The sequence below is a fragment of the Erinaceus europaeus genome, chromosome 3 (genome assembly GCF_950295315.1).
Source record: "Erinaceus europaeus chromosome 3, mEriEur2.1, whole genome shotgun sequence".
NCBI lineage: Eukaryota > Metazoa > Chordata > Mammalia > Eulipotyphla > Erinaceidae > Erinaceus > Erinaceus europaeus.
The window spans coordinates 75214470-75236422 of record NC_080164.1 but is presented as its reverse complement, the minus strand read 5'-3'; the positions used below and the strand labels follow the sequence as shown (position 1 = coordinate 75236422).

Here is a 21953-nt window from a genome sequence, read left to right as displayed (position 1 = left end):
TTAGACCTTTTTAGTAATAAAGCATTTCTAACTTCTAGAATGACATTCATTTTTCACTATTAAGAAGTAACAAATGTTGTCATTTTATCATAGTTGCTTCATATTTACAGTGGTAGCTAACCCAAAACATCAAAGATACAACTAAAAATCACCATGAACCATAATTTTTCTTAGAAGAAATGTGAAGTAGCTCAGTGATACTTTTTCCAGGAAGTGAATTTCTCTACGGATTTTCCCCCCTCTATCTCTTTAGCCAGAGTTTACTAAGGATATGGGGGTGGTGGAGAAGTGATTATTTTTAGGTAGCCACTTTGCTTCCCTGAATAAAATCAGAGCGGAAAGAGGAAGGGAAACCAGACAGGTAGCTAGCACTGTCTTCTAAAGCTATTATATGTGTATACCTGACATCTCCTCATCCTCTCCAAATAGTTTCTACCAGTGAGGATGTGACAAAGACTTTGACCAATCGAGTGTGTAAAAGTCCACTTGATTGAAGGACCACCACCCACAAACAGCAGCATTTGTATGCCAGCACATATAGGTGGAATACTAGGTAAAATTAACTTTTAATTTTATGAATTTTGACAGTATACCTCTTCCTCACAGTTGGGTTGCATGTACATGATAATTATTTTTCTTTTGTGTGAATATATATATATATATATATATATGTATATATTAAGCTTTTTTTGCACAAAGAAAAATATTATTAATGTAAAGGGAAATTTCTAGGAAATACAAGAAAATATCACAAAATAGGAAGCCTCAAAATATACATAAATTAGATGAGGAGTATAGTTAAGAGAAAGGCCACATTTTGAATTATCAGAAAAATAATTATTTTATTGAAGTGGTTTTGAGACAACTGGGTACTAATTTGAAAATTAAAAACCAGCTCTCTGATTGTACTCTGTAACAACTAACTCCAAATGAATTAAGACTTCACCTGTAAAACATATAATAAAAGTACTAGAGAGGGAGTCGGGCAGAAGCGCCGTGGGTTAAGCACTGTAAGCATTACCCCCTCAATAAAATGATTTAGAAAGGAAAAAAAAGGTCTTATTTAATAAGAAAGCAAAACTGAAAAAAATAGGAAAAAAACTCACAAGAAAATATACAAATGATTAAATCTTGGTAGTGACAAAAATGATTGCCAGTCAATCAGTAAAAATTCCCACAAAGAATCTATTCATGTTCCTGGGAAGATGAACAGACTGTTGTTGAATGCAACAACGAATACAAAAAAATTTATTGCCATTTCATGAAGTTTTCCACTTATCTTGATTCTATTGGTTTGGGGTCTCATCTTCATTTATAGAAGTCCCTTTAGTATTTCTTGCAGGGCTGGTTTGGTGGTAGTGAATATTTATTATTGAGGGGGTTAATTGCTTTACAGTGCAATTATTGACGTATGCATACAATTTCATTATGTAACAGACCCCCAAAGTTTTCTTCCTCTCCTCCCTCCTCTCACCCCAGAGTCTTTTGTTTTGGTGCAATACACCATGTCCAGCCCACATTTCACTTTGTACTCTCCCTTCCCCATCCATACTCTGGCTTATGGTGGTGCAGGGGATTGAACCTGGGACTTAAAAGCCTTAGGCATGAAAGTCTCTTTGTGTAACCATCAGGCTATCTTTCCCACTCTGGTAGTGAATTTAACTGTTGGTCTGAAAAGCTTTTCTCTCTCTCAAGCCTGAATGATGAGCTAGTTGGGTAGAGTATTCCTCAGTTCAGTGTTTTAAGTATAGGATAGTGGGATTGAGGTTGCTGGGGTTTATCATCCCCAAGGAATCAAGGAATACCTTGCACCTTAAAAATCCCTTCCTGCTTAAAGCTAACTGCTACACAGTGTTTATTTCCTGTTCTGGGAGTTTCCTTTCTCTGGACATTTATCTTTTTGTCCCTTGCTATGGAAACCCTGTTCACACATATTTCAGGATGGTTTCTGTGCAAAGCGTTCTTTGTTTTGCCTTAATTTTGGTATCTTCATTGGAGATATAAACACAGGTTCTTCTTTTTTGGCCACCTTGCCAGAAGCCTACGACTCTTTCTTTTGATAGTATCTTGGCATACTCTCAAAACAGTCAGACAGATCCAGATCAGCTGAAGATTTTTTCTTGGTGACACCCTGGTCTCCAGTGTGCCCACTACTGTTTGGGCTTCGGCCCAGTTCTCCTTTAGGGCTTCCCTGTGTCAGTCTCGCAGGAAATCCTCTTTCCCAGAGTCCATCTTTCTTTCTTAGCTGCGCCTTCTTGCTAGAGCTCTTTTTAAAAATTCCTTCCTAAGAAAAGGTATGTACAAGGTAGAATTTCAAGACATTTCCTGCCTAGTTATGCCCTCACCTTTGATTGATAACTTGGCTGGGTTTGGAATTCTAGACCAGAAATCCTTTTTCTCATTTTTGGAGGCATGACTCTATAGTCTTAAAGATGTGACTATTCAGAAATCTGATGCCTGTTCTCATGTCTGATTCTTTGTAGGTTACATATTTTCATCTTCTAGAAAAATTTAAGGTCTTTTCTTTGTATGTGGTACTCAACATTTCTTGGTGTGATTTGCAGTGCAATCTTTCTTTCCTTCTTTCTTTCTTTCTTTCTTTCTTTCTTTCTTTCTTTCTTTCTTTCTTTCTTTCTTTCTTTCTTTCTTTCTTTCTTTCTTTTTTAAATTGTCACCAGGGTTATTGCTGGGGCTGGGTGCCAGCAAGAAAAAATCTACTGCTCATGGGAGTCATTATTTTTTTCTTTGCTTTATTTGTCAGAGCAGAGAGAAATTGAGGGGAAGGATAGAAGGAGAGAGATATCTTTGGACTGCTGGTGAAACTTCCTGCCTGCAGATGGGGAGTGGGGGTTTGCACCCGGTCTCTGGTAGTGCTTGTGCTCAACTGTGCACCACCACCTAGTCCCCTGAAGTGCAATTTTTAAATTATCTTTATTTATTTGATAGAGACAGCCAGAAATTGAGAGGGAAGGGGGTGATAGGAAGGGAGAGAGACAGAGAGACACCTGCAGCATTGCTTCATTTCACCACTCATGAAGCTTTCCCCCTGCAGGTGGGGACTGGGGGCTTGAACCTGGATCCTTGCACACTGTAACATGGGTGCTCAACTAGGTGCGCCACAACCTGGCCCCTGAAGTGCATTTTTTTAACGTTTTCTTTTTTTAATTTGTTTCCACCCCTTTTGTTGCCCTTATTGTTTTATTGTTGTTGTCGTTATTATTATTGTTGTTGTTATTGATGTCGTCATTGTTGGATAGGACAGAGAGAAATCAAGAGAGGAGGGGAAGACAGAGAGGGGGAGAGAAAGACACCTGCAGACTTGCCTGTGGGGAGCTGGGGCCTGTAACTGGGATCCTTAAGCCTGTCCTTGTGCTTTGCGCCACGTGCACTTAATGCAGCGCTACCTCCCAACCTCCCCTGAAGTGCAATTTTTAACGTAATTTTTTGTTTGTTTGTTTGTTTGTTTGTTTTTTTTAGTTTTCAGCAGGTGCTTTTAATCAGGTAATAAAAATCCTTTAGTTTGGGATATATTCATATGTAATTCTTCAATCCTATTTTTTTCCTTCTGATTTCTCTTGTAGGAGCTGCTATTATTTTGGTGTTAGGCTTGGATTGAACCTCTTGTTTTCTTGTGCTTTTCCACTAAATTAAAAAGTTTCTTTGTGCAGATTACATGATAGTATACATAGAAAAACCTGAAGAATCCAGCAGGAAGCTCTGGGAAATTAACAGGCAATTTAATAAGGTGTCAGGCTATAAAATTAACATACAAAAGTCAGTGGCATTCCATTATGTAAAAACTGTCAGAAGAAGAAATCCAGAAATCAGTCCCAGTCAGTATAGCAGCAAAAACAATAAACTATCTAGGAATAAACCTAACAAAAGAAGTGAAAGACTTGTATACTGAAATCTAAGAGCTATTATTCAAGGAAATAGAAAAAAGATACAAAGAAGTGGAAAGATATTCCATATTCATAGACTGGAAAAATTAACTCAGATTCCTAGTTCCAGGAATCTCTGTCCTGCCATTTGAATAGTTACTTAAGCTCTCCTTCCAGTACAGTGGGAATAATAATGTTACTTATCTCGTAGGGCTGTTAAGAAATTTCAGTTAATTAATGCTTGCAGAGGATTTAAAATAATGCCTGGCATATTGTGGTGATAGCTATTATTATTATTTTTAATCATTTATTAGTGATTTAATATTGATTTACAAAATACATAACAGGGTATGATTCCACGCCTTTCCCACCACCAGAGTTCTGTGTCTCCATTCCCTCCACTGGAAACTGCAGTAGTTCTACCAAGGTCACAGATATGGGTTGACTATTATTTCTGTAACTATTCATACTTATATATATTTGTCCAGTTTTTTCCTCTATGGTCCTGCCTTCTCTTCCTTTGTAAGTCACACCTACTACTTCTGAATGCCCCCCCTTTTTTTCCCTCCTCTTTTCTCTCTGGGTCCTGATGGAATTAGAGTTTAGAGCCTTTTAGTCATCTTCTTATAACATTTGCTTCTCTGGGAGTAGGAACCAAAATTCATTATGGGATGTAGAAGGTGGGAGGTCTGACTTTTGTAATTGTTTCTCTGCTGGACATGGGCATTGGCAGGTCGAGCCATACCCCCCAGCCTGTTTCTATCTTTCCCTACTGATAGCTATTATTTTTGGTCTGACTTAAACTGTATTGACAGCTGGGAAGATAGTGTAAATGGTAGAGCACTGGGCTCTCATGTCTGATGTTTCCCATTTGAGTCCAATGTATTGAAATGATACTCTCTCATGTGAATCTCTATCTAATGTGGAATAAACCAAGTAAATAATTTTTAAAAATGAACTGTATTGCATACAGTTTTTCATAATAATTACTAATAATTTTTAAATTCTCTACTATGTTTAGTATGCAATATAGACTAAACTTTTTCATTACCAATATTGCTTATGGATATTCTCTTTACTTTAGCATAGTTTGCCTATTTAAATGTAAAATTCAAATACTTGTTTTTGGATTTTAAAGATTTCTTTTTTTTTAAGTTTTTTAATTTTAATTTTTATTTAATTTTATTATTATACAGAGACAGAGAAATTGAGAGAGGAGGGCAGTAGAGTAGGAGAGAGGCAGACAGTCACCTGCAGCCACTTGTGAAGCTTTCCCCTTGCAGGGGCTTGAACCTGGGTCCTTACCCACTGTAATGTGTGCACTTAACCAAGTGTGCCACCACCTGGCCCCAGATTTTAACCATTTCTATGCTTTAAAATTCATTTTCTCTTCATTTTTTCATTTACATTCTACTTTTTTCTTTACAACTTAATTATTTTATTTGGGGATTGAAAGTTACATCCTACTTTATTTAAGCTATCTTTTTGTTCTTTTTTCTAGCTTCCTTAGTTGAATGCTTATCACATTTATTTTCCTTCTTCTTCCCCTTCCCTCTTTCCCCTTTTCTTCCTTCCTGCATTGTTCTCTGTAAGTATGTTGCATCCTACAAATTTAAATAACTAGAAATAGTTCAGTTCTTAGTACTTTTCACTGTGTTTTCCTATTTAGACCTTGATTAGAAATTATTTTGAATTTCTAAACACACACACACACACACACACACACACACACACACACACACGATAGAGTCTGAACTTTACTGAAGCTTTCTGTGACCTTAGTACATGTACTTTAGTTGTAATGCTGTATTTGTAATTGAAAAAGAGTTGTTGGAAATTATTATATATACATTTGAGCTTCTTCGATTTGTTCATAGATGCTTTTGCCTTCATTTTATTCATCTTCACTGAGTCTACCCAGCGTGAATGTGGACTTACCCATTTCTCTTTGAAATATCACCCTTGTGTAGCATATATTTTGAGACTGTGTTCATCTTTTTGCTTTATAGTTATGAAAGTGGAGGAGAAAAAGACTGGTGCTGGAGAGCTGGACACTGCTAAATACAGAAGGCGATGTCAGGACCAAGGAGGTAAAGTCAGCTTGGCAACTTGATGCAAATCCCAGGAGGGACTGAGAATTCCTTAAATTAACTAATTAATTTTCAACACTAGGACTTTGCTGAGGCCTTGTGTCTGCATGATTTCACTGCTTCCAGGTGGACCTTTTTCTCCTTTTTCCCTTCCTTCTTTTCTCCCTTCCTTCCTTCCTTCCTTCCTTCCTTCCTTCCTTTCTTCCTCTTTTTCTCTTTCTTTCTCTTGCTTCCCCCCCCCCCCAGATAAAAGGGTGAGTGAGAGGGATAGAGACAGAGAAAAAAAGGAAAGAAAAGAAATGGAAAGAAAAGAAAAGAAAGGCGCCACTGCATGGCTCCACTGCTCATGAAGTATCCCCTGGGCATGGTGCTCCCTACCATATGGTAGCCAGGGGAACCTGGGTCCTCAGACTTGACAAAGTGTGCACTCTGCTTGGTGAGCTACCTCTTAGCCTCCTTAAATGTCATTATAATATCCCTTCCTGTTGGGCTTCTAATGAGCTGATCCCTTTCCCTGACCCACCTACAATGTCTCCTTTGGAGTAGTGAGGCCAACCTTCATTGTATCTAAACAGTCTGGAGATAGGAACTAACAGTTTGCCTATATGGATTGAGACACAGCTTCCTCAGCACAAGATGTGTCACCTGATTTGATAAGACCAGCAGCTATGCTAGATATCAGATATCAATATTCTATAGATTCTTAAAATGGCAGCACAATTAGAACCAAAGCAAGAGGCTATTGAGTTGTGCCAGAGTTGCAGACTCAGTGGCTATAAGTATTTTACACATTACAAAGAAGCAGCTGAAAGTTTTATGAGTAGACAGCAAGACAGGCTGCTGCCTCAACACTGCATCCGTCCCACTTGGAGGGGGACAGTAAGATCCCTGGCCTCTGAATGCTGGCTGAATTACAGAATATATAGAGCCACTCTGGAGTTGTCAGTGAAGAGTTTCTAGGAGAACTTGACTTTGTCCTGAGTTCAGCTGTAAGCAGCGAGGTCCTGTTGAGTGAAGAAGGAAGTTTGAAGGAGGGTCAGCCATTCCCCACAGTTCACCGGCCACACAGCCACATTCTGATGGTTACCAAGAAAAAAATGAGACCCATTTAACCAAGAGCAGATAGTGAAACGTTTCCCTGACTTCTTTAATGAGGTCTTCATGTGGAGAATCCCTTACAATTTTCATATCGTGTTTCCCTTCTGCCATCTCAGAAAACTTGCTCAGCAAGCACAGAAAGGATGTGTTTTTCACATTATGGATGAGGACACCAAGTTGCAGAGAGGCACATGACCATCCATCCAGCAAGTGGATGACATGCCAGGGAGCAGGCAGGGCAACTGACTCCTGGGCAGAGGCCTTTCTGATACCTCAGCTGCTCCTTTCTGTTCCTGGGCTTAAGGGTAGAGAATGGAGACTCACTGTTGTTGGAAGGTCCAAGTGTGCAATGCCTTAAAATTGTGGGAACTGTATGGATTGCATCCCTCTTTTCACACAATCTTTTCAGTCATTATTAAATCACTAATAAAAAAAATAGAAGTTGAAGACTAAGAAAACACAAAGTAGGCAGTAGGGCAGCAGGTTAAGTGCACGTGGCACAAAGTCCAAAGACCGGTGTAAGGATCCCAGTTTGATTCCCCAGCTTCCCACCTGCAGGGGAGTCGCTTCACATGCGGTGAAACAGGTCTGCAGCTGCGTATCTTTCTCTCCCCCTCTCTGTCTTCCCCATCTCTTTCCATTTCTCTCTGTCCTATCCAGCAACGATCGACATCAACAACAACAATAATAATCACAACAAGACCACAACAACAAGGGCAACAAAAGGGGGAAAAAAAAAAAAAGGCCTCCAGGAGCAGTGGATTCAGGCACAGAGCCCCAGCAATAACCCTGGAGGCAAAAAGAAAAAAAAAAAAAGAAAACACAGAGTAGAACTTGGACTGGGGTTTGGTGTACTGCACCAAAGTAAAAGACTCTGGGTTTGTGGGGGAGGGTTCAGGTCCTGGAACATGATGGCAGAGGAGGAGCTAGAGGGGGTTGGATTGTTATGTGGAAAACTAGGAAATGTTACACTTGTACAAACTACTGTATTTTACTGTCAACTATAAACCATTAATCCCCCCAATAAAGAGGAAAAGAAAGAGAACAATCTAAGTTCTACTCTAGCTTAGACAAGGCCATGAAATTACCCCAAATTACAACTTGCTTAAGAGCTGTAGCATAGAACACATAGGAGCCACACCAAGATGGAAGAAGAGGGAAGGCAAGAGGCACGCTAGTCATTCTGACACTGGTCTACTGAGGTATACTTCATAATAATTAAAAATAAGCTAAGGGTCAGGGAGATAGCATAACAGTTATATGCAAAGAACTTTTCACATCTGATGTATCAATGTCCCAGGTTCAATCCCTAGTACCACCACAAACCATTAACAGTACTTTGGTCTCCCTCTATATCTTTCTCTCATTAAAATAAAATAAATAAAGTAGGGGCAGGATGGTGGCACACCTGGTAGAGAATACATATTACACTGCTTAAGGGCCAGGAGTCAAGCCCCCAGTTCCCACCTGCAGACGGGACACTCAATGAGTGGTGAAGCAGTGCTGCAGGTGTCTGTCTCTCTTTCCTTGTCTACCCCTTCCCTCTCAGTTTTTCTGTCTGTAAATAATAGATAAGTAAATTTTAAAAATAAAATATTTTAAAAGCTTTAAAAGTAGCAGCTAACACACATTATTCAACCATTTGAGAACATTGGCGGTTATTATGCTAAATGAAATGTCAGACAGAAAGACAAATGCATGTTTCTACTATATGTCATTCTACTATGTCTGTCTCTGTCCTTCTCCCTCTTTCTTTCTATCTCCTCTTCCCCCCCCCCATTCTTTTTACCAGAGCATTACACAGCTCTAACTTATGGTGGTGTAGGAGACTGAATCTGGGACTTCAGAGCCTCAGGCATGAAAATCTTTTGCGGGGGTCAGGCGGTAGTGCAGCAGGTTAAGCACACGTGGCGCAAAGCGCAAGGACTAGCATAAGGACCCTGGTTTGAGCCCCTGGGTCCCCACCTGCAGGGGAGTCGCTTCACAGGCAGTGAAGCAGGTCTGCAGGTGTTTATCTTTCTCTCCCCCTCTCTGTCTACCCCTCCTCACTTGATTTCTCTCTGTCCTATCCAACAATGAACGACATCAACAATAACAATAATAACCACAACAAGGCTACAACAACAAGGGCAACAAAAGGGGGAAAAATGGCCGCCAGGAGCAGTGGATTCATGGTGCAGGCACTGAGCCCCAGCAATAACCCTAGAGGCAAAAGAAAAAAAAAAGAAAATCTTTATTATGCCTCTCCAGGTCTATAAGCCAAGTCTAAAAACCTCAAGTCACATAGAAACAGAAAACAGATGCCCAGTTGCCAGAGGTGGGAGATAGGGGAGGGTGATAGAAATGTGGAGTTGGCATGTACAAACTATTGTATTTACTGTCAAATGTAAAACATTAATTCCCCAATAAAGAAATAAAAAAAAAGTAGAGTTGGTCAAAAGTACAGGCTTCCAGCTATTATATAAATAAGTTCTGAGGATCAGATGATATACAACATGGTTCTGTAATATATATTTCAAGTTTCTAGGTGAACAGATTTTTTTTTTTTGCAATTTCTTTTTTTTTCCTTTCATTTCTTATTTGGGATGATAGTGGGTTATAATATTTTAAGATTACAATGCATAGTTCTACACAACACCCACCACCAAAATTCTGTGTCCCCTCCCTCCCTACTCCTAAAGATAAACACAGTTGTTGTAGGAGAACTCCTTAGCTTTGGTTTATGGTAGTGCTGGAGATTGAACCTGAGACCTCAGAGCTTCAGGCATGAGAGTCTTTTGCATAACCATTATGCAAAATGAAGGGGTCTCCAGCTCATTTAGTCCTTTCTTTACCTTTTTTTTTTTTTAAAAAAAAAAGTTTTATTTATCTAGAGGGGAGGAGGAGAAAGAGAGAGAGAAAGAGAGAGATACTTGCAGCCCTGCTTCACCTTACATGAAACTTTTCCCTTACAGGTGGGGACCGGGGCTTGAACCCCAGTCCTATAATGTGTGTGCTTAGCCAGTGCACCATTGCCTGGACCCCTTATAGTCCTTTCTAGTTGGAGGATAGGTAGGCAAAATGTCGATTTTCAGTAACTCTGCCTCCTCCTTTTGTTGTGATATGCCCACAGACTGCCGTTCCATCCACATTGGGCTCTCAGTCCCGAGTTATTCTCAAAGAAAAAGAGACCCGAAGGGATGTCTTTCTGGCTTCCACAAGGTCCACTGGGGCCTGCGTTCTGATAAGTCGCAGCCGGAGTTGATGGCCTCAGGAAGCAGGGACAGCATCGGGGACAGTGCTATGGATCATTTCAGCAGGACCCGTGAGTTCTGGAGGGGTGCACTGTGGGGTGTGTGTGTGTGTGTTGTGTGTGTTGGGGGGATCACTGCTAGTGAATTGGGATGGGGCCCGGCAGGGATGGGGCAGTCTCAGCCTTGCTTCTCAGATCATGCTCAGGGATGTTTTGATTCATACCAAGCCCCTGTCTTTCTGGTGACTCTGATCCTTCCTGTGCTGATTTCATGATTTAATTCTCAGAATTGTTTCTCTTTTCTTTTTTTTTAAATTTTTAAAAATTTTATTAATTTTATTTTTGAGAGAGATGCAGAGAGAGACAGACACACAGAGAGAAACACCAGAACACTGCTCAGCTCTGGCTTATGGTGGTGCGGGGGATTGAACCTGGGACTCAGGAGCCTCAGGCATGAGAGTCTGTTTGAATAACCATTATGCTGTCTCCCCTGCCCTTGTTTCTCTTTTCTAAGTTGCTGGGACCACACAGGTGTTGCCCTAAAAAACAATAACAAATATGCATCTTTGATGTTGTACTCAGTAAACTGAATTCCTTATGACATCACCTCTACCTCTCTCACTAGAGCTTGAAGGGATGGTACAGTATTGTCAGGACAATCTGTATCATGACCTGGGGATGCCTGGGAAGGCTTCTCTTGGTTTAACAACCAGCCCTCCCCTAAACCTTCTGATGCGGCATCAGTGAGTTTTATGTTGATTTAAAGATGATCATCCATCTTTTGTTCCTTTATATGGAAAGGAAATTACCACTTAGTTTTTAGTTTGTTTAAAGATTTTGTTTATTTATTAATGAGAAAGATAGGAGGAGATAGAAAGAACCAGGCATCACTTGGTTACATGTGCTGCTGAAGATTGAACTTGGAACCTTATGCTTGAGAGGCCAATGCTTTACATACTGCGCCACCTCACGGACCAACTGCCTTTTTTTTTTTTTTTAAAGAAACTTTAATTCAGGAATCACCAGATGAATCAATAATTAATTTTATCAACCTGTAAGAGGCCAAGCATCCCTGGATGCCACAGGAGTAAAGCAAACATGCTTACTTAAGAAATACTTGATGGGGAAGCAACGACATGGAACCTACAGTTTTATTGTGCTCTAAATCTTACCTTAAGGAAAAAGTACCAGTCTTAAGAGAAATGGAAGAAGTGGGATTCTTTTTTTTTATTTATAAAATGGAAATATTGATAAAACCATAGGGGTACAATTCCACACAATTCCCACTACCAGAACTCCGTATCCAATACCCTCCCTAAAAGTGGGATTCTTAAACCACAACTGTGATATTTTATTCTTTTGAAATTTACTATTTCCAGTGACAAGATTTCAGCTTCATTTTCTCTCTCATCTACCTAGAATCTAATGAGTTCCTATGATGTACTTCTGTTTCTTTTCTTTTTTTAAAGATTTATCTATTTATTTATTAATAAGAGAGGAGGAGAGAAAGAGTCAGATATCATTCTGGTACATGTTCTACCAGGGCTCTGGTACATGTTGAACTCAGGAACTCATGCTTGAGAGTCCAGTGCTTTATCCATTGTGCCACCTCCTGGACCACCCTGGATGCATTTCCACTGTCTTGAGAAAAGCTGTTTCAGTTATTATTATTATCATTTTATCTAAACCTTCAAAGGCAGGTCAGAAGCAGTGGCAACATTTTAGCATCTCCATAAGAGGAGACCTGACACGCATATTTCCTAAGGCCATCTGAGCTACCCCACACTCCACAGTTATCCTATACAACCCTTCTCACTGGCACCAAATCTACCAACGTCTGAGACTTTTCTAGAGTTAAACATGTCTATGTGGGAAGTGGATTGATAGGGTGTCTTTGGAGGTGTTTTATATAAGAGATGAACTGAGGTGGAATTTTACTGTGTTCTCACATATACTCATGCACATGCATGCACAGGGGTAGGAACAACAGAGACCCAGAGAGAGCAACCCTAGTGGAAATACCTCTTGCTTTCCTTGTTGGTTCCATGCCTCACACATGCTGAGATGGTCTGTGGGGCTTCACCCGTCACCCCACCACCTTTCCCTCCGTTCAGAGAGATAAGGTCACCCTTCAAAAGTGACCCATCCTGGGCCAGAGATGAGGAAAGTGATTTTAAAATTGGTGCTTTCCACTCCAAGGGCTTAATTGATGCCACATGAATGGTATTAATTAATGCCACATGATGTATCATGTGAGTCATGAATAGTACATTTTCCACTATTTTTGGTGATCCTTTGTTTAGGCCTTGGTTCAGTTAACAGGACACTGTTTTTTATCTGGAAACCAAAGGAAAGAGAATGTAGAATCTTTTGCTATAATTGTATATTCCCTGAGTATATTCAGTATTCTTTTTATGACATGCTGTTTCTATATTATTTCCATTGCTGGTCTGAAATAGAATGGGAGAGCCTAGGAAGATAGGAAATTTCAGGCTGTATCTTTTACTGGTGTAAAGTAAGGATCCCTTCAAACGGAAAATTATTTCCTTTGGACCCATGAAAATGCATTTGAACATTTATAGAACTCTAGGGGACCTTAAATCCCAGTTTGAGAAACAATATCTTAATTAAATAAGGTTTTATTTTATTAAAAATGTCTTTCAGTTTTGGATTAGAACTATAGAAGAGTTTTGACTTTATATCTGATAGAGGAAATCCTTTAACAATTATAATCAATGTGGAAGTACAAAATTCAAAAATATGAACAAGGAAGCTCTCAGTCACCACAGGAGAGTGCCTGCAGAGGGGAAGCTTCACATGAGATAGAGCAGTACTTCAGTGTCTCTCTTTTTCTCTTTCCCTCTCCCTTTCCTACATCCTCTCCCTCTCTCCAAAAAATGACCACTGGGAGCAGTGGATTCATGTAGGCACTAACCTTAGTGTTGATCTGGCTGGCAAAAAACAAAACAAAACAAAAACATATATATATATATGGAGTGGTTGTGTGGAAAAAGAGAGAGGAGCTTGGGAAGTAGGTACAGCATGTGAGCGATCCCAGGTTCAGATCCTGGGACTAACAATAACTGGAGCTGAGCAGCTCTCTTGCACCAAACAGACAAGCAAACAAACAGAACTCTCATACTCCTAAGAATACATTTCGGGGTGGGAGGCAGGCGGTAGTGCAGCGGGTTAAGTGCATATGGCGCAAAGCTCAAGGACTGGAGTGAGGATCCTGGTTCCAGCCCCAGGCTCCCTACCTGTATAGGGGTCGCTTCACAAGCAGAGAAGCAGGTTTGTAGGTGTCTATCTTTCTCTCCCCTTCTCTGTCTCCCCTTTCCCTCTCAACTTCTCTCTGTCCTATCCAACAAAAACGACAGCAATAACAAGAACAATAATAATAACAACAGCAATAAACAACAAGGGCAACTAAAGGGAAAAAATAGCCTCCAGGAGCAGTGGATTCATAGTGCAGGCACCGAGCCCCAGCGATAACCCTGAGGCAAAAAAAAAAAAAAAACCCATTTTAGACCTCCTACTCAAGATTTAGTGACTTAAGGGAGGCCCAGAACCAATCACCAATGATTTTTCTGTAGCCTGTGGGGGATAGCACATTACTGCCACTCTCCATGGGGTGGTAGAAGATGACTTTCCAGTAGTTCACTTCAAGCCAAATGGAGTGTGATGCCGATATAACCCCAACTTCAACACATCACAGGTCAGTGACAATGACCTGTGTGTGGGAAAACAAAATATATCAGCATCATTTTATCTGCATTTTCTAGGTAATTGCCTGCACCTCCTTCTTTCCTTTGCTGTAGCACATCTGACCACAAGTGTTTCCCTCTCTGACCGTTCTATCCTGTGAATTCATCCAGATGGCCAAGGTAGTGGGCTCAGCTGGACTGACCACTAAGCCCAAGTGAGAGCTCTCACTTATGGAGTGGGGTGGGGGTGCTCATATAGAATGTAGGGAAGGGTGTGTCTAGGTGAGGAGTGGTGGTAGCTGGACATGTCTGGGCCTGAGCATAAGGCAAACTTGCCAGTGGGAAGCTGACAGAAGACCCCTTCTAAATCCCTCACTAAATAATGGCAAGGATCCCGGGAGATGATTAATGTGAAGGTGTTTTGTAACTGAAAGTTCTTTGCAAGGGGTAGTTTATTATAATTTTAAAGAAATACCTCGTGTTTGTTATCATAACTATAAAGGTGGACCAAATGCTACTTTTATTCCTTTAGAAAGACTTACAAGGGTGACTTTACTATATGCCCCTTACTCCCAGGGATTGTGGTACATGAGCTGGGGAGTGGGGCATGGTGTCTGTATTCTTCTTTTAGTTTTCACAGTGTACCTGGTTAATGAAATTTGATGCTGTCTTGACCCACATACAAACCTACAGAAACTGTAAGTCCTTGTCTGTTGGTATGCTTCTAAAAACCCCTTCTGTTTCATTTGGTTTAAATCCCCCCTACTTAACACTGCATTCTATTTACATAACCACTGTATTCTATTTACATAACCTCTGTTAACAAGCACCACCCTCCCTCCAGGGCATTGGTGGTTCAGTGGTAGAATTCTTGCCTGCTCCTCCCCCTCTCCTTGTCATACCCTGATTTTCACCAGTCACTTTTCTCTCTACCCTCTCTGCGTCGCATCCTGTTCCCACCCTACTGGGCTAGTATATTTATAAGGACAACATTGTTTGTAGTAGTTTAGTTTAGTCTAGCTTGGTATAGATTGTGCTGCATCCTGCATGAATAAAGAGATACTGCGTACAGCTCAACCATGAGTCCCTGGTCGTCTGTTACCCGCCCGTGAAGCCAGCCCGTCGAAAACAACATGGCACCTACAACGTGGGACTGGACCTGCGCAACTCCCAGATAAGTGAAGACTTTGCCTACCTATGCACTATGGTCTTCTCTTCTGCTTACGAAGAGGTTTGCCAAAGCCTCTACTGTTTCATTATGAGACAGTTACTCTCTCTCTGGGACATTTTGCTCTGGGCCACACTTTGTTTCCCTGACCGAGAACTTTGGTTTCTAGTGACCCTAATCATAGAGCTTGGGAGATGCATGGAGATTTCTCCTTGGACTTCCTGGATTCCCACTCCCATGTTTCCTGAGGAAAAGGACTACATTTTGCTCCGGGCCACAATTTGGTTCTTTATGACCGTGATCGTAGACCTTGGGATATGCTCGGAGATTTCCCCTGGGACTTTCTGGACTTCTTCTCGAATGTTTCCCATGGAGAAGGACTACTTTAATTTGAGGAACATTCTCGAGTACCCTGGCAGTCCCCAAGAATGGAGACACGTGGTTAGTTCTACTCTCCTGATTGGATTCTTTCTTCGATGGGAAGATACTTTTAAAAATGGGTGCCTGAAGCAATCCAGCAGGAACAGTTAGAAGCACCCTAAATGGAATTTCGAGGAGCTTTTTGGACTAGGACGTCCTCCGGGGACTCTTGATGCTACATGGTGAGATCTGTTTCATAAGAGAGTGATTTGAATGACTGAATTTTTGTTTGACATTGACTTAAAAAAAAAATGCTGGACGCAGCCATGATTTCTAGAGACATCCAGAAACAATCCAAAAAATTGTTTTTTCCCTCCTTTGATTTCTTTTTTACGTCTTGGCATAAATCTGAAACATTTAATCCTGAAACGGTATGAGTTATGGGTGGGGCAGATAGTGGAATGATTATGTTAATTATTCTCATGCCTGAGGCTTTTAACCGTGATTCTTCTGTTTACCTTTCCACATTTTATTGAGTTTAAACTGTTTAAACAAACCTTAAAATCATACTAGAAAGGACTTCCAATTATAATGGAGTTATCAATTATAGTAAACTTCTATTCTGCTACAAGTTTTGTTTGACAAGTAAGTGAATTTCAGCTGTCATGTCTTCACATGAAAAAGCATCTACTCAAATGGAATTCCCAGAAATCCATTTGGACCCCTGTTCTCTGACATCGCCCACAAGATGGAATGACTACAACACACCCCCAGAAACCAATGATGTGACCTGGCATGACCTGAAGAAACAGATTCACAGACTCCAAAGCTCACTGTCTACAGAAAAGCAGAATTCTGGTGGCCGACATTCCCCATCGAGACAGACATGCAGCGTTTCATCCCTTGACATTTTCTTCCATGGCCATCTACTTTGGACTGACACTTCCATCGGACATACTGGTACACGCTGCTGTGTTTCTCAAAGACTAACTTCAGCCAATTGCCTTGAGACTTTATAGGCCATGTCTCCTCACCTGCAGGCTCCGTCCCCAGAGGCAAAAAACTCCCCCTCCTTATTAGGTTATGCCCACAGAGGTAGGAAATGCCCTTTGAGGCAAGAGATGCCCCCAGAGGCATGAAGCGCTCCCAGAGGCAAGAAATGCCCTTTCGCCTGCTAGGCCTTGCCCTTTGAGGCAAGAAACGTTCCCCTTGGCATCACACTGGTTATTGCTGTTCGCCTATTTTGTTTTCCATGTCTTATGCCAGTTCTTTTGAAAATGCCTGTACGATACAGGTTTCTGTTCACCCCACAATCCTGATACTATGGCCATTAGTTAAAAAGAAAGGGGAAATTGTTCGTATGCTTCTAAAAACCCCTTCTGTTTCATTTGGTTTAAATCCTCCCTGCTTAACACTGCATTCTATTTACATAACCACTGTATTCTATTTACATAACCTCTGTTAACAAGCACCACCCTCCCTCCAGGGCATTGGTGGTTCAGTGGTAGAATTCTTGCCTGCTCCGCCCCCTCTCCTTGTCATACCCTGATTTTCACCAGTCACTTTTCTCTCTACCCTCTCTGTGTCACATCCTGTTCCCACCCTACTGGGCTAGTATATTTATAAGGACAACATTGTTTGTAGTAGTTTAGTTTAGTCTAGTTTGGTATAGATTGTGCTGCGTCCTGCATGAATAAAGAGATACTGCCTACAACCCAGCCATGAGTCCCGGGTCATCTGTTACCCTTCCATGAAGCCAGCCCGGTGAAAACAACACTTGTCCTCACTGTAGTTGGAACCTCAGATGGAATCTTCCATCCAACAGTAGTTTGGGCAGGAGAGAGATGAGTGCCAGGTCTCCTGACCCCTCTCCTGCTGGCTGCATGTCCTATGTGTGGAAGCCAGTCTTACTCTCAGGGTCATCTGGGGAACGTAGTAAAGACAGTCTCACAGATAAACATAAGCAGGTGTGGAGGTGTCACACAGGGAATGACATGAGGAACACCTACCCCAAGGTGATAAGTGGCAGAAGGTGGGCCAACACTGGCTTCCTTGAGCAAGTGACAGATGAGCTGAATCTTGAATGGTAAATATAAATTGGCTTGGAAAGCTGGATGGGAACATAAAAGAAAGGGAAATTTATACATATATACATATATATATTAATTTTTTTAAAATTTATTTTCCCCCCTTTTGCCCTTTTTTATAGTTGTTGTGGTTATTATTATTGTTATTGATGTCATTGGTTGTTGGCTAAGACAGAGAGAAATGGAGAGGGGAGGGGAAGACAGAGAGGGGGAAAGAAAGATAGACACCTGCAGACCTGCTTCACCTCCTGTGAAGCGACCCCCCCTTGCAGGTGGGGAGCTGGGACCTGGAACCGGGATCATTGCGCTGGTCTTTGCACTTCATGCCATGTGCGCTTAACCCACTGTGCCACCACCCAACCCCCCATATTTAAAATTTTAACTTTATTTTTTATGTGATAGAACAGAGAGAGGTTGAGAAGAGGGGGTGATAGAGAGGGAGAGACAGACACCTGCAGCCCAGCTTCACCACTTGCAAAGCTTTCCCCCTGCAGGTGGGGACCAGGGGCTTGAACCCATGTTCTTGTGTACCGTCATGTGAGCGCTTAACCAGGTGCACCACCTCCTGCCCCCCTACATATATGTTTTTAAATTTTAATTACAACCAGGTTTATCACTGGGATGCTGGGCACTATAAATCCGTTGCTCCTGGAAGTCAGGCCATTCTTTTTTTTCCCTTTCAATTTTATTTGCTAGGAGAAATTGAGAATAGAGGGGGAGGTAGAGAGAGAGAAAAAAAAATAGAGAGAGACCCACAGACCTGCTTCACCACTTGTGAAGTGTCCCTCCCCACTGCAGGTGGGGAGAAGGGGCTTGAACCCTTGCCATTGCACATGGTAATGGGTGTGCTCAACTGGGTGCACCACCACCTGCCCCCTTATGTATCTATTTAACCTCACACCAACACTAAAATGGAGATGTGATTATCCCCATTTTCAGACTAGGAAATCAAGTCTTAAAGAAGTAGAGTGTGATGTAACTGTTATTAGTGAAGCTGGGACTTGAAAGCATATCTGTTTACTTCGGAGCCTGGGCTTATCCTTCCCCCATACCACGATCCTTTGTGAGCCATCTTTGGTCAGTCACCTTGTTGGATATGGGCTAAGAACTTCATTTTCCAGTCAGTCAGATTGCCTTACAGTGAAGCTGTTAGCTAGGGAGGGAATAATATACTTAGCAGTTAACTTGCTTATTCTCTCTTCTCTTTTTCTTTTTGGCCATTACTGGGATTTTACTGCTTTGGGCCAAACTTTATAGATATTGGGTTGCTGGAAAATTCATGACACATTTTTGTTTCTTTTCTTTTTTTTGGCTATTTTTATTTATTTATGTATTTATTGGATAGAGACAGAGAGAGAAATTGAGGAGGAAGGGGAAGATAGAGACAGAGAGACACCTGCAGCCCTGCTTCTGACCACTTGTGAAGTTTCCTCCCTGTAGGTGGGGACCAGGGACTTGAACCCGGGTCCTTGTGCACTGTGATGTGTGCACTTAACCAGGTGTGCCACCACCTGCTCCTCATGATGTATTTTTGCATAGAAAAATATGTCATGATTTTCGTAATAATCCAATAGATATGTAAATAGACAGACAGACAAACAGGCAGAGGAAAGGCACCGTAGCACTGACACTTTCCCTGTTTGGTGGGGGTTAACTTTGAAGTTGGGTTGCCTACATGGCGGACCAGCTGAGCTATCTTGTCAGCCCTATTCATTCTCTCTCTCTCTTTTTTTTTTTGTTTGAAAGATTTTTAAAAATATTTAGTTATTTCCTTTTTGTTGCCCTTGTTGTTTTTTTATTGTTGTTGTAGTTATTATTGTTGTTGTTATTGATGTCATTGTTGTTGGATAGGACAGAGTGAAATGGAGAGAGGAGGGGAAGACAGAGAGGGGGAGAGAAAGATAGACACCTGCAGACCTGCTTCACTGCCTGTGAAGTGACTCCCCTGCAGGTGGGGTGCTGGGGGCTTGAACCAGGATTCTTACACCAGTCCTTGTGCTTTGCGCCTCATGTGCTTAACCCACTGTGCTACCACCTGACTCCCTCATTCTTTCTTCGTAACTCCCCTTCACCCAACTCCAAACATAATGGAGGAAAAATCAGTACTTAGCAGTCAATCAGTTTTTACCCAAGCAAAGCAGCTATGAGGTATAGAATCATTTGTGTATGCTGAGAATTATAAGAATCACATTTTCTATCCTGGAAAGAATGCATTTTTCTGGCTTTGTGGACTTCTTGAGAGACCTTTAGGAGTAAATAGATTAGAAGTGATTCTAGAGATATGGTTGTATTCATGTTTTTCTTTTTCTTTTTGGCTGTTAATAAGAACTGAAGCCAAAATCCAAGTAAAACAAGATCAAGGAACCCAAATCTTTTTCTCTACAAATAGATGCTCACTTGGTTTGGTTGTTTTCATAGATACTGAGAAGCAATGAGATCTTTCTGATGGATGGGGTGTGAAAAGTTATTAAAGTCCCCCCCCCTACTTTTTTGGTATTAAACAACTCTGTGATCACTAAAAGATCAAAAGCACCCTGAAATAAGACAAAGGAGACATTTTTTTTAAAAAAAAAACTTATACTTGCAATTTTAGGTATATATCCTTAAGAAAATCTCTGTATTCTAGAATTTTCTTTAAAAGGGGGATCCTAGGGTAAGGGTAGATAGCATAATGATTATGCAAAGAGACTGTCCTGCCTGAGGCTTTGAAGTCCTAGGTTCAATCCCCTGCACTGCCATAAACCAGAGCTGAGCAGTGCTCTGGTAAAAATAAATAAATAAGTAAATAAAATAAAAGGGGACTCAGGGGCCAGGTGGTGGCTCACCTGGCTGAGTGAACACATCACAACGAGCCAGGACTCAGGTTCAAGCCCCTGCTCCCTACCTGCAGGGGGAAAGCTTCACAAGTGTTGAAGCAGGGCTGCAGGTATCTCTCTGTTTTTTTCCTTCTCTCTAGCTCCCCCTCTCCTATTAATATCTCTCAGTCTCTATTCAATAATAAATAAAAATACTTAAAAATAAAAAGGGGACTTTTTTTTGTTTTTTGTTTTTTTTGTTACTTTTTTTTTGTTACTTTTTTTTTTGTTACTAATATCAGAAACTTACTGGAGTTGACTTAGGCAAGTGTGTGTGTATGTGTGTGTTTTATATTGAAGGAGAAAGGGGGACTTTCTCACAGTCCTGAAGTGGACAGACTCAGCAGGGAGCCACAGTGCCACAGTGCCCTTTCAGTCTCCTCTCTGGGACTCATAGCTTCTCCCTCCTTCCTTCTATAGGCATGCTTCATTTCCCTTTCTCTCACTGTGCCATTAACTTCTGGTTTATATAGCCTCTTCCAGAAACCATCAGAAAACACCCAGCTGTCTTCAAGACTGGGGTTAAAAATTCCCACAATTTGGTCAGGTGTGCAATTAGCTGTTCCTGATCCAATGAACTGTGGCCAGAGGTTAGAGGTCACATCTTACACAAATACAACTGTTAGAGGGTTATCATTTTAGGGAGGGCATCAGCTGAGCAAACATCCTCAAAGCCAGTTAATGATCCAATGAATTCAGCTAACACTACAAGTAGGTAGACTCTCTTCCTTTCTCTCAGAAAAAAAAAAAAAACACCTTGAAATTAGGACTCAACCTTTAATTCTCTTCTCAGAGATACACTGCACCCAATATTAAGCATGACTTTGGAACCCCTAGATTGTCTCCCACTCCCTAATACTCAGTGGCCTTGAGCTACTCCAAGTTCTCCCCACTTCCTTCCTCCCCACCCAGGTTCAACTCTACCCCAGCTCCATTTTTCCGTTCTTGGCTCCTTTCTTGCTGAGGTTAATCCCAGCTGATGTGCTCATGAGTGTTAATTAGTAAAATTCATTCACCCAGCAGATATTTATTGAGTGCTCATGCTGTGTGAGCCTTGTGTCGGGGGCCAACAGTACATGTAAACAAGACAGACCCTTCAAGAGATTTGTGTGGAGCCGAAGAGAAAGCCAGAGCCACCACCTGGACCAAGTCCTCTTGCAGACTTGAGTCTAGTTGTTGAGAGCATGCTGTGCACTGGATCATTCTGTGCTTTGCTCACCTAGTGATAAACATCCCTACCAGAACTCACAATTGTTTGCTTCTTTTGGTGGGCTTCCTGAAGCTCTTTCCCGCTGAGGTTACATTTCTCCCAGCAACTCCTGATTGCCCTGTTTTACTCAGTTGGGCTCTGGACACTATGTGACTTTTGTTGTGAGCCATCTACCAGAGGGGCTATTACCTGTGGTGTTTCTCCTTGTGTAGATTAGCTTCTGGGGTCCACACACATACCTGAGAATCACCTGATCCAGTTCCCCAGC

At 41.3% G+C, this 21953-nt stretch overlaps 1 protein-coding gene across 1 annotated transcript in view; it reads left to right on the top strand.

Moving 5' to 3' along the window:
• Positions 1 to 21953, top strand: part of SLC4A5 (solute carrier family 4 member 5) — a 110187-nt gene that overhangs the window by 7814 nt on the left and 80420 nt on the right. Inside the window, exons 2-3 of the mRNA XM_060187548.1 lie at positions 5891 to 5971; positions 10182 to 10373. Coding sequence (XP_060043531.1) covers positions 5893 to 5971; positions 10182 to 10373 — 271 coding nt within the window. The 5' untranslated portion in view covers positions 5891 to 5892. The remainder of the gene's footprint in view (positions 1 to 5890; positions 5972 to 10181; positions 10374 to 21953) is intronic.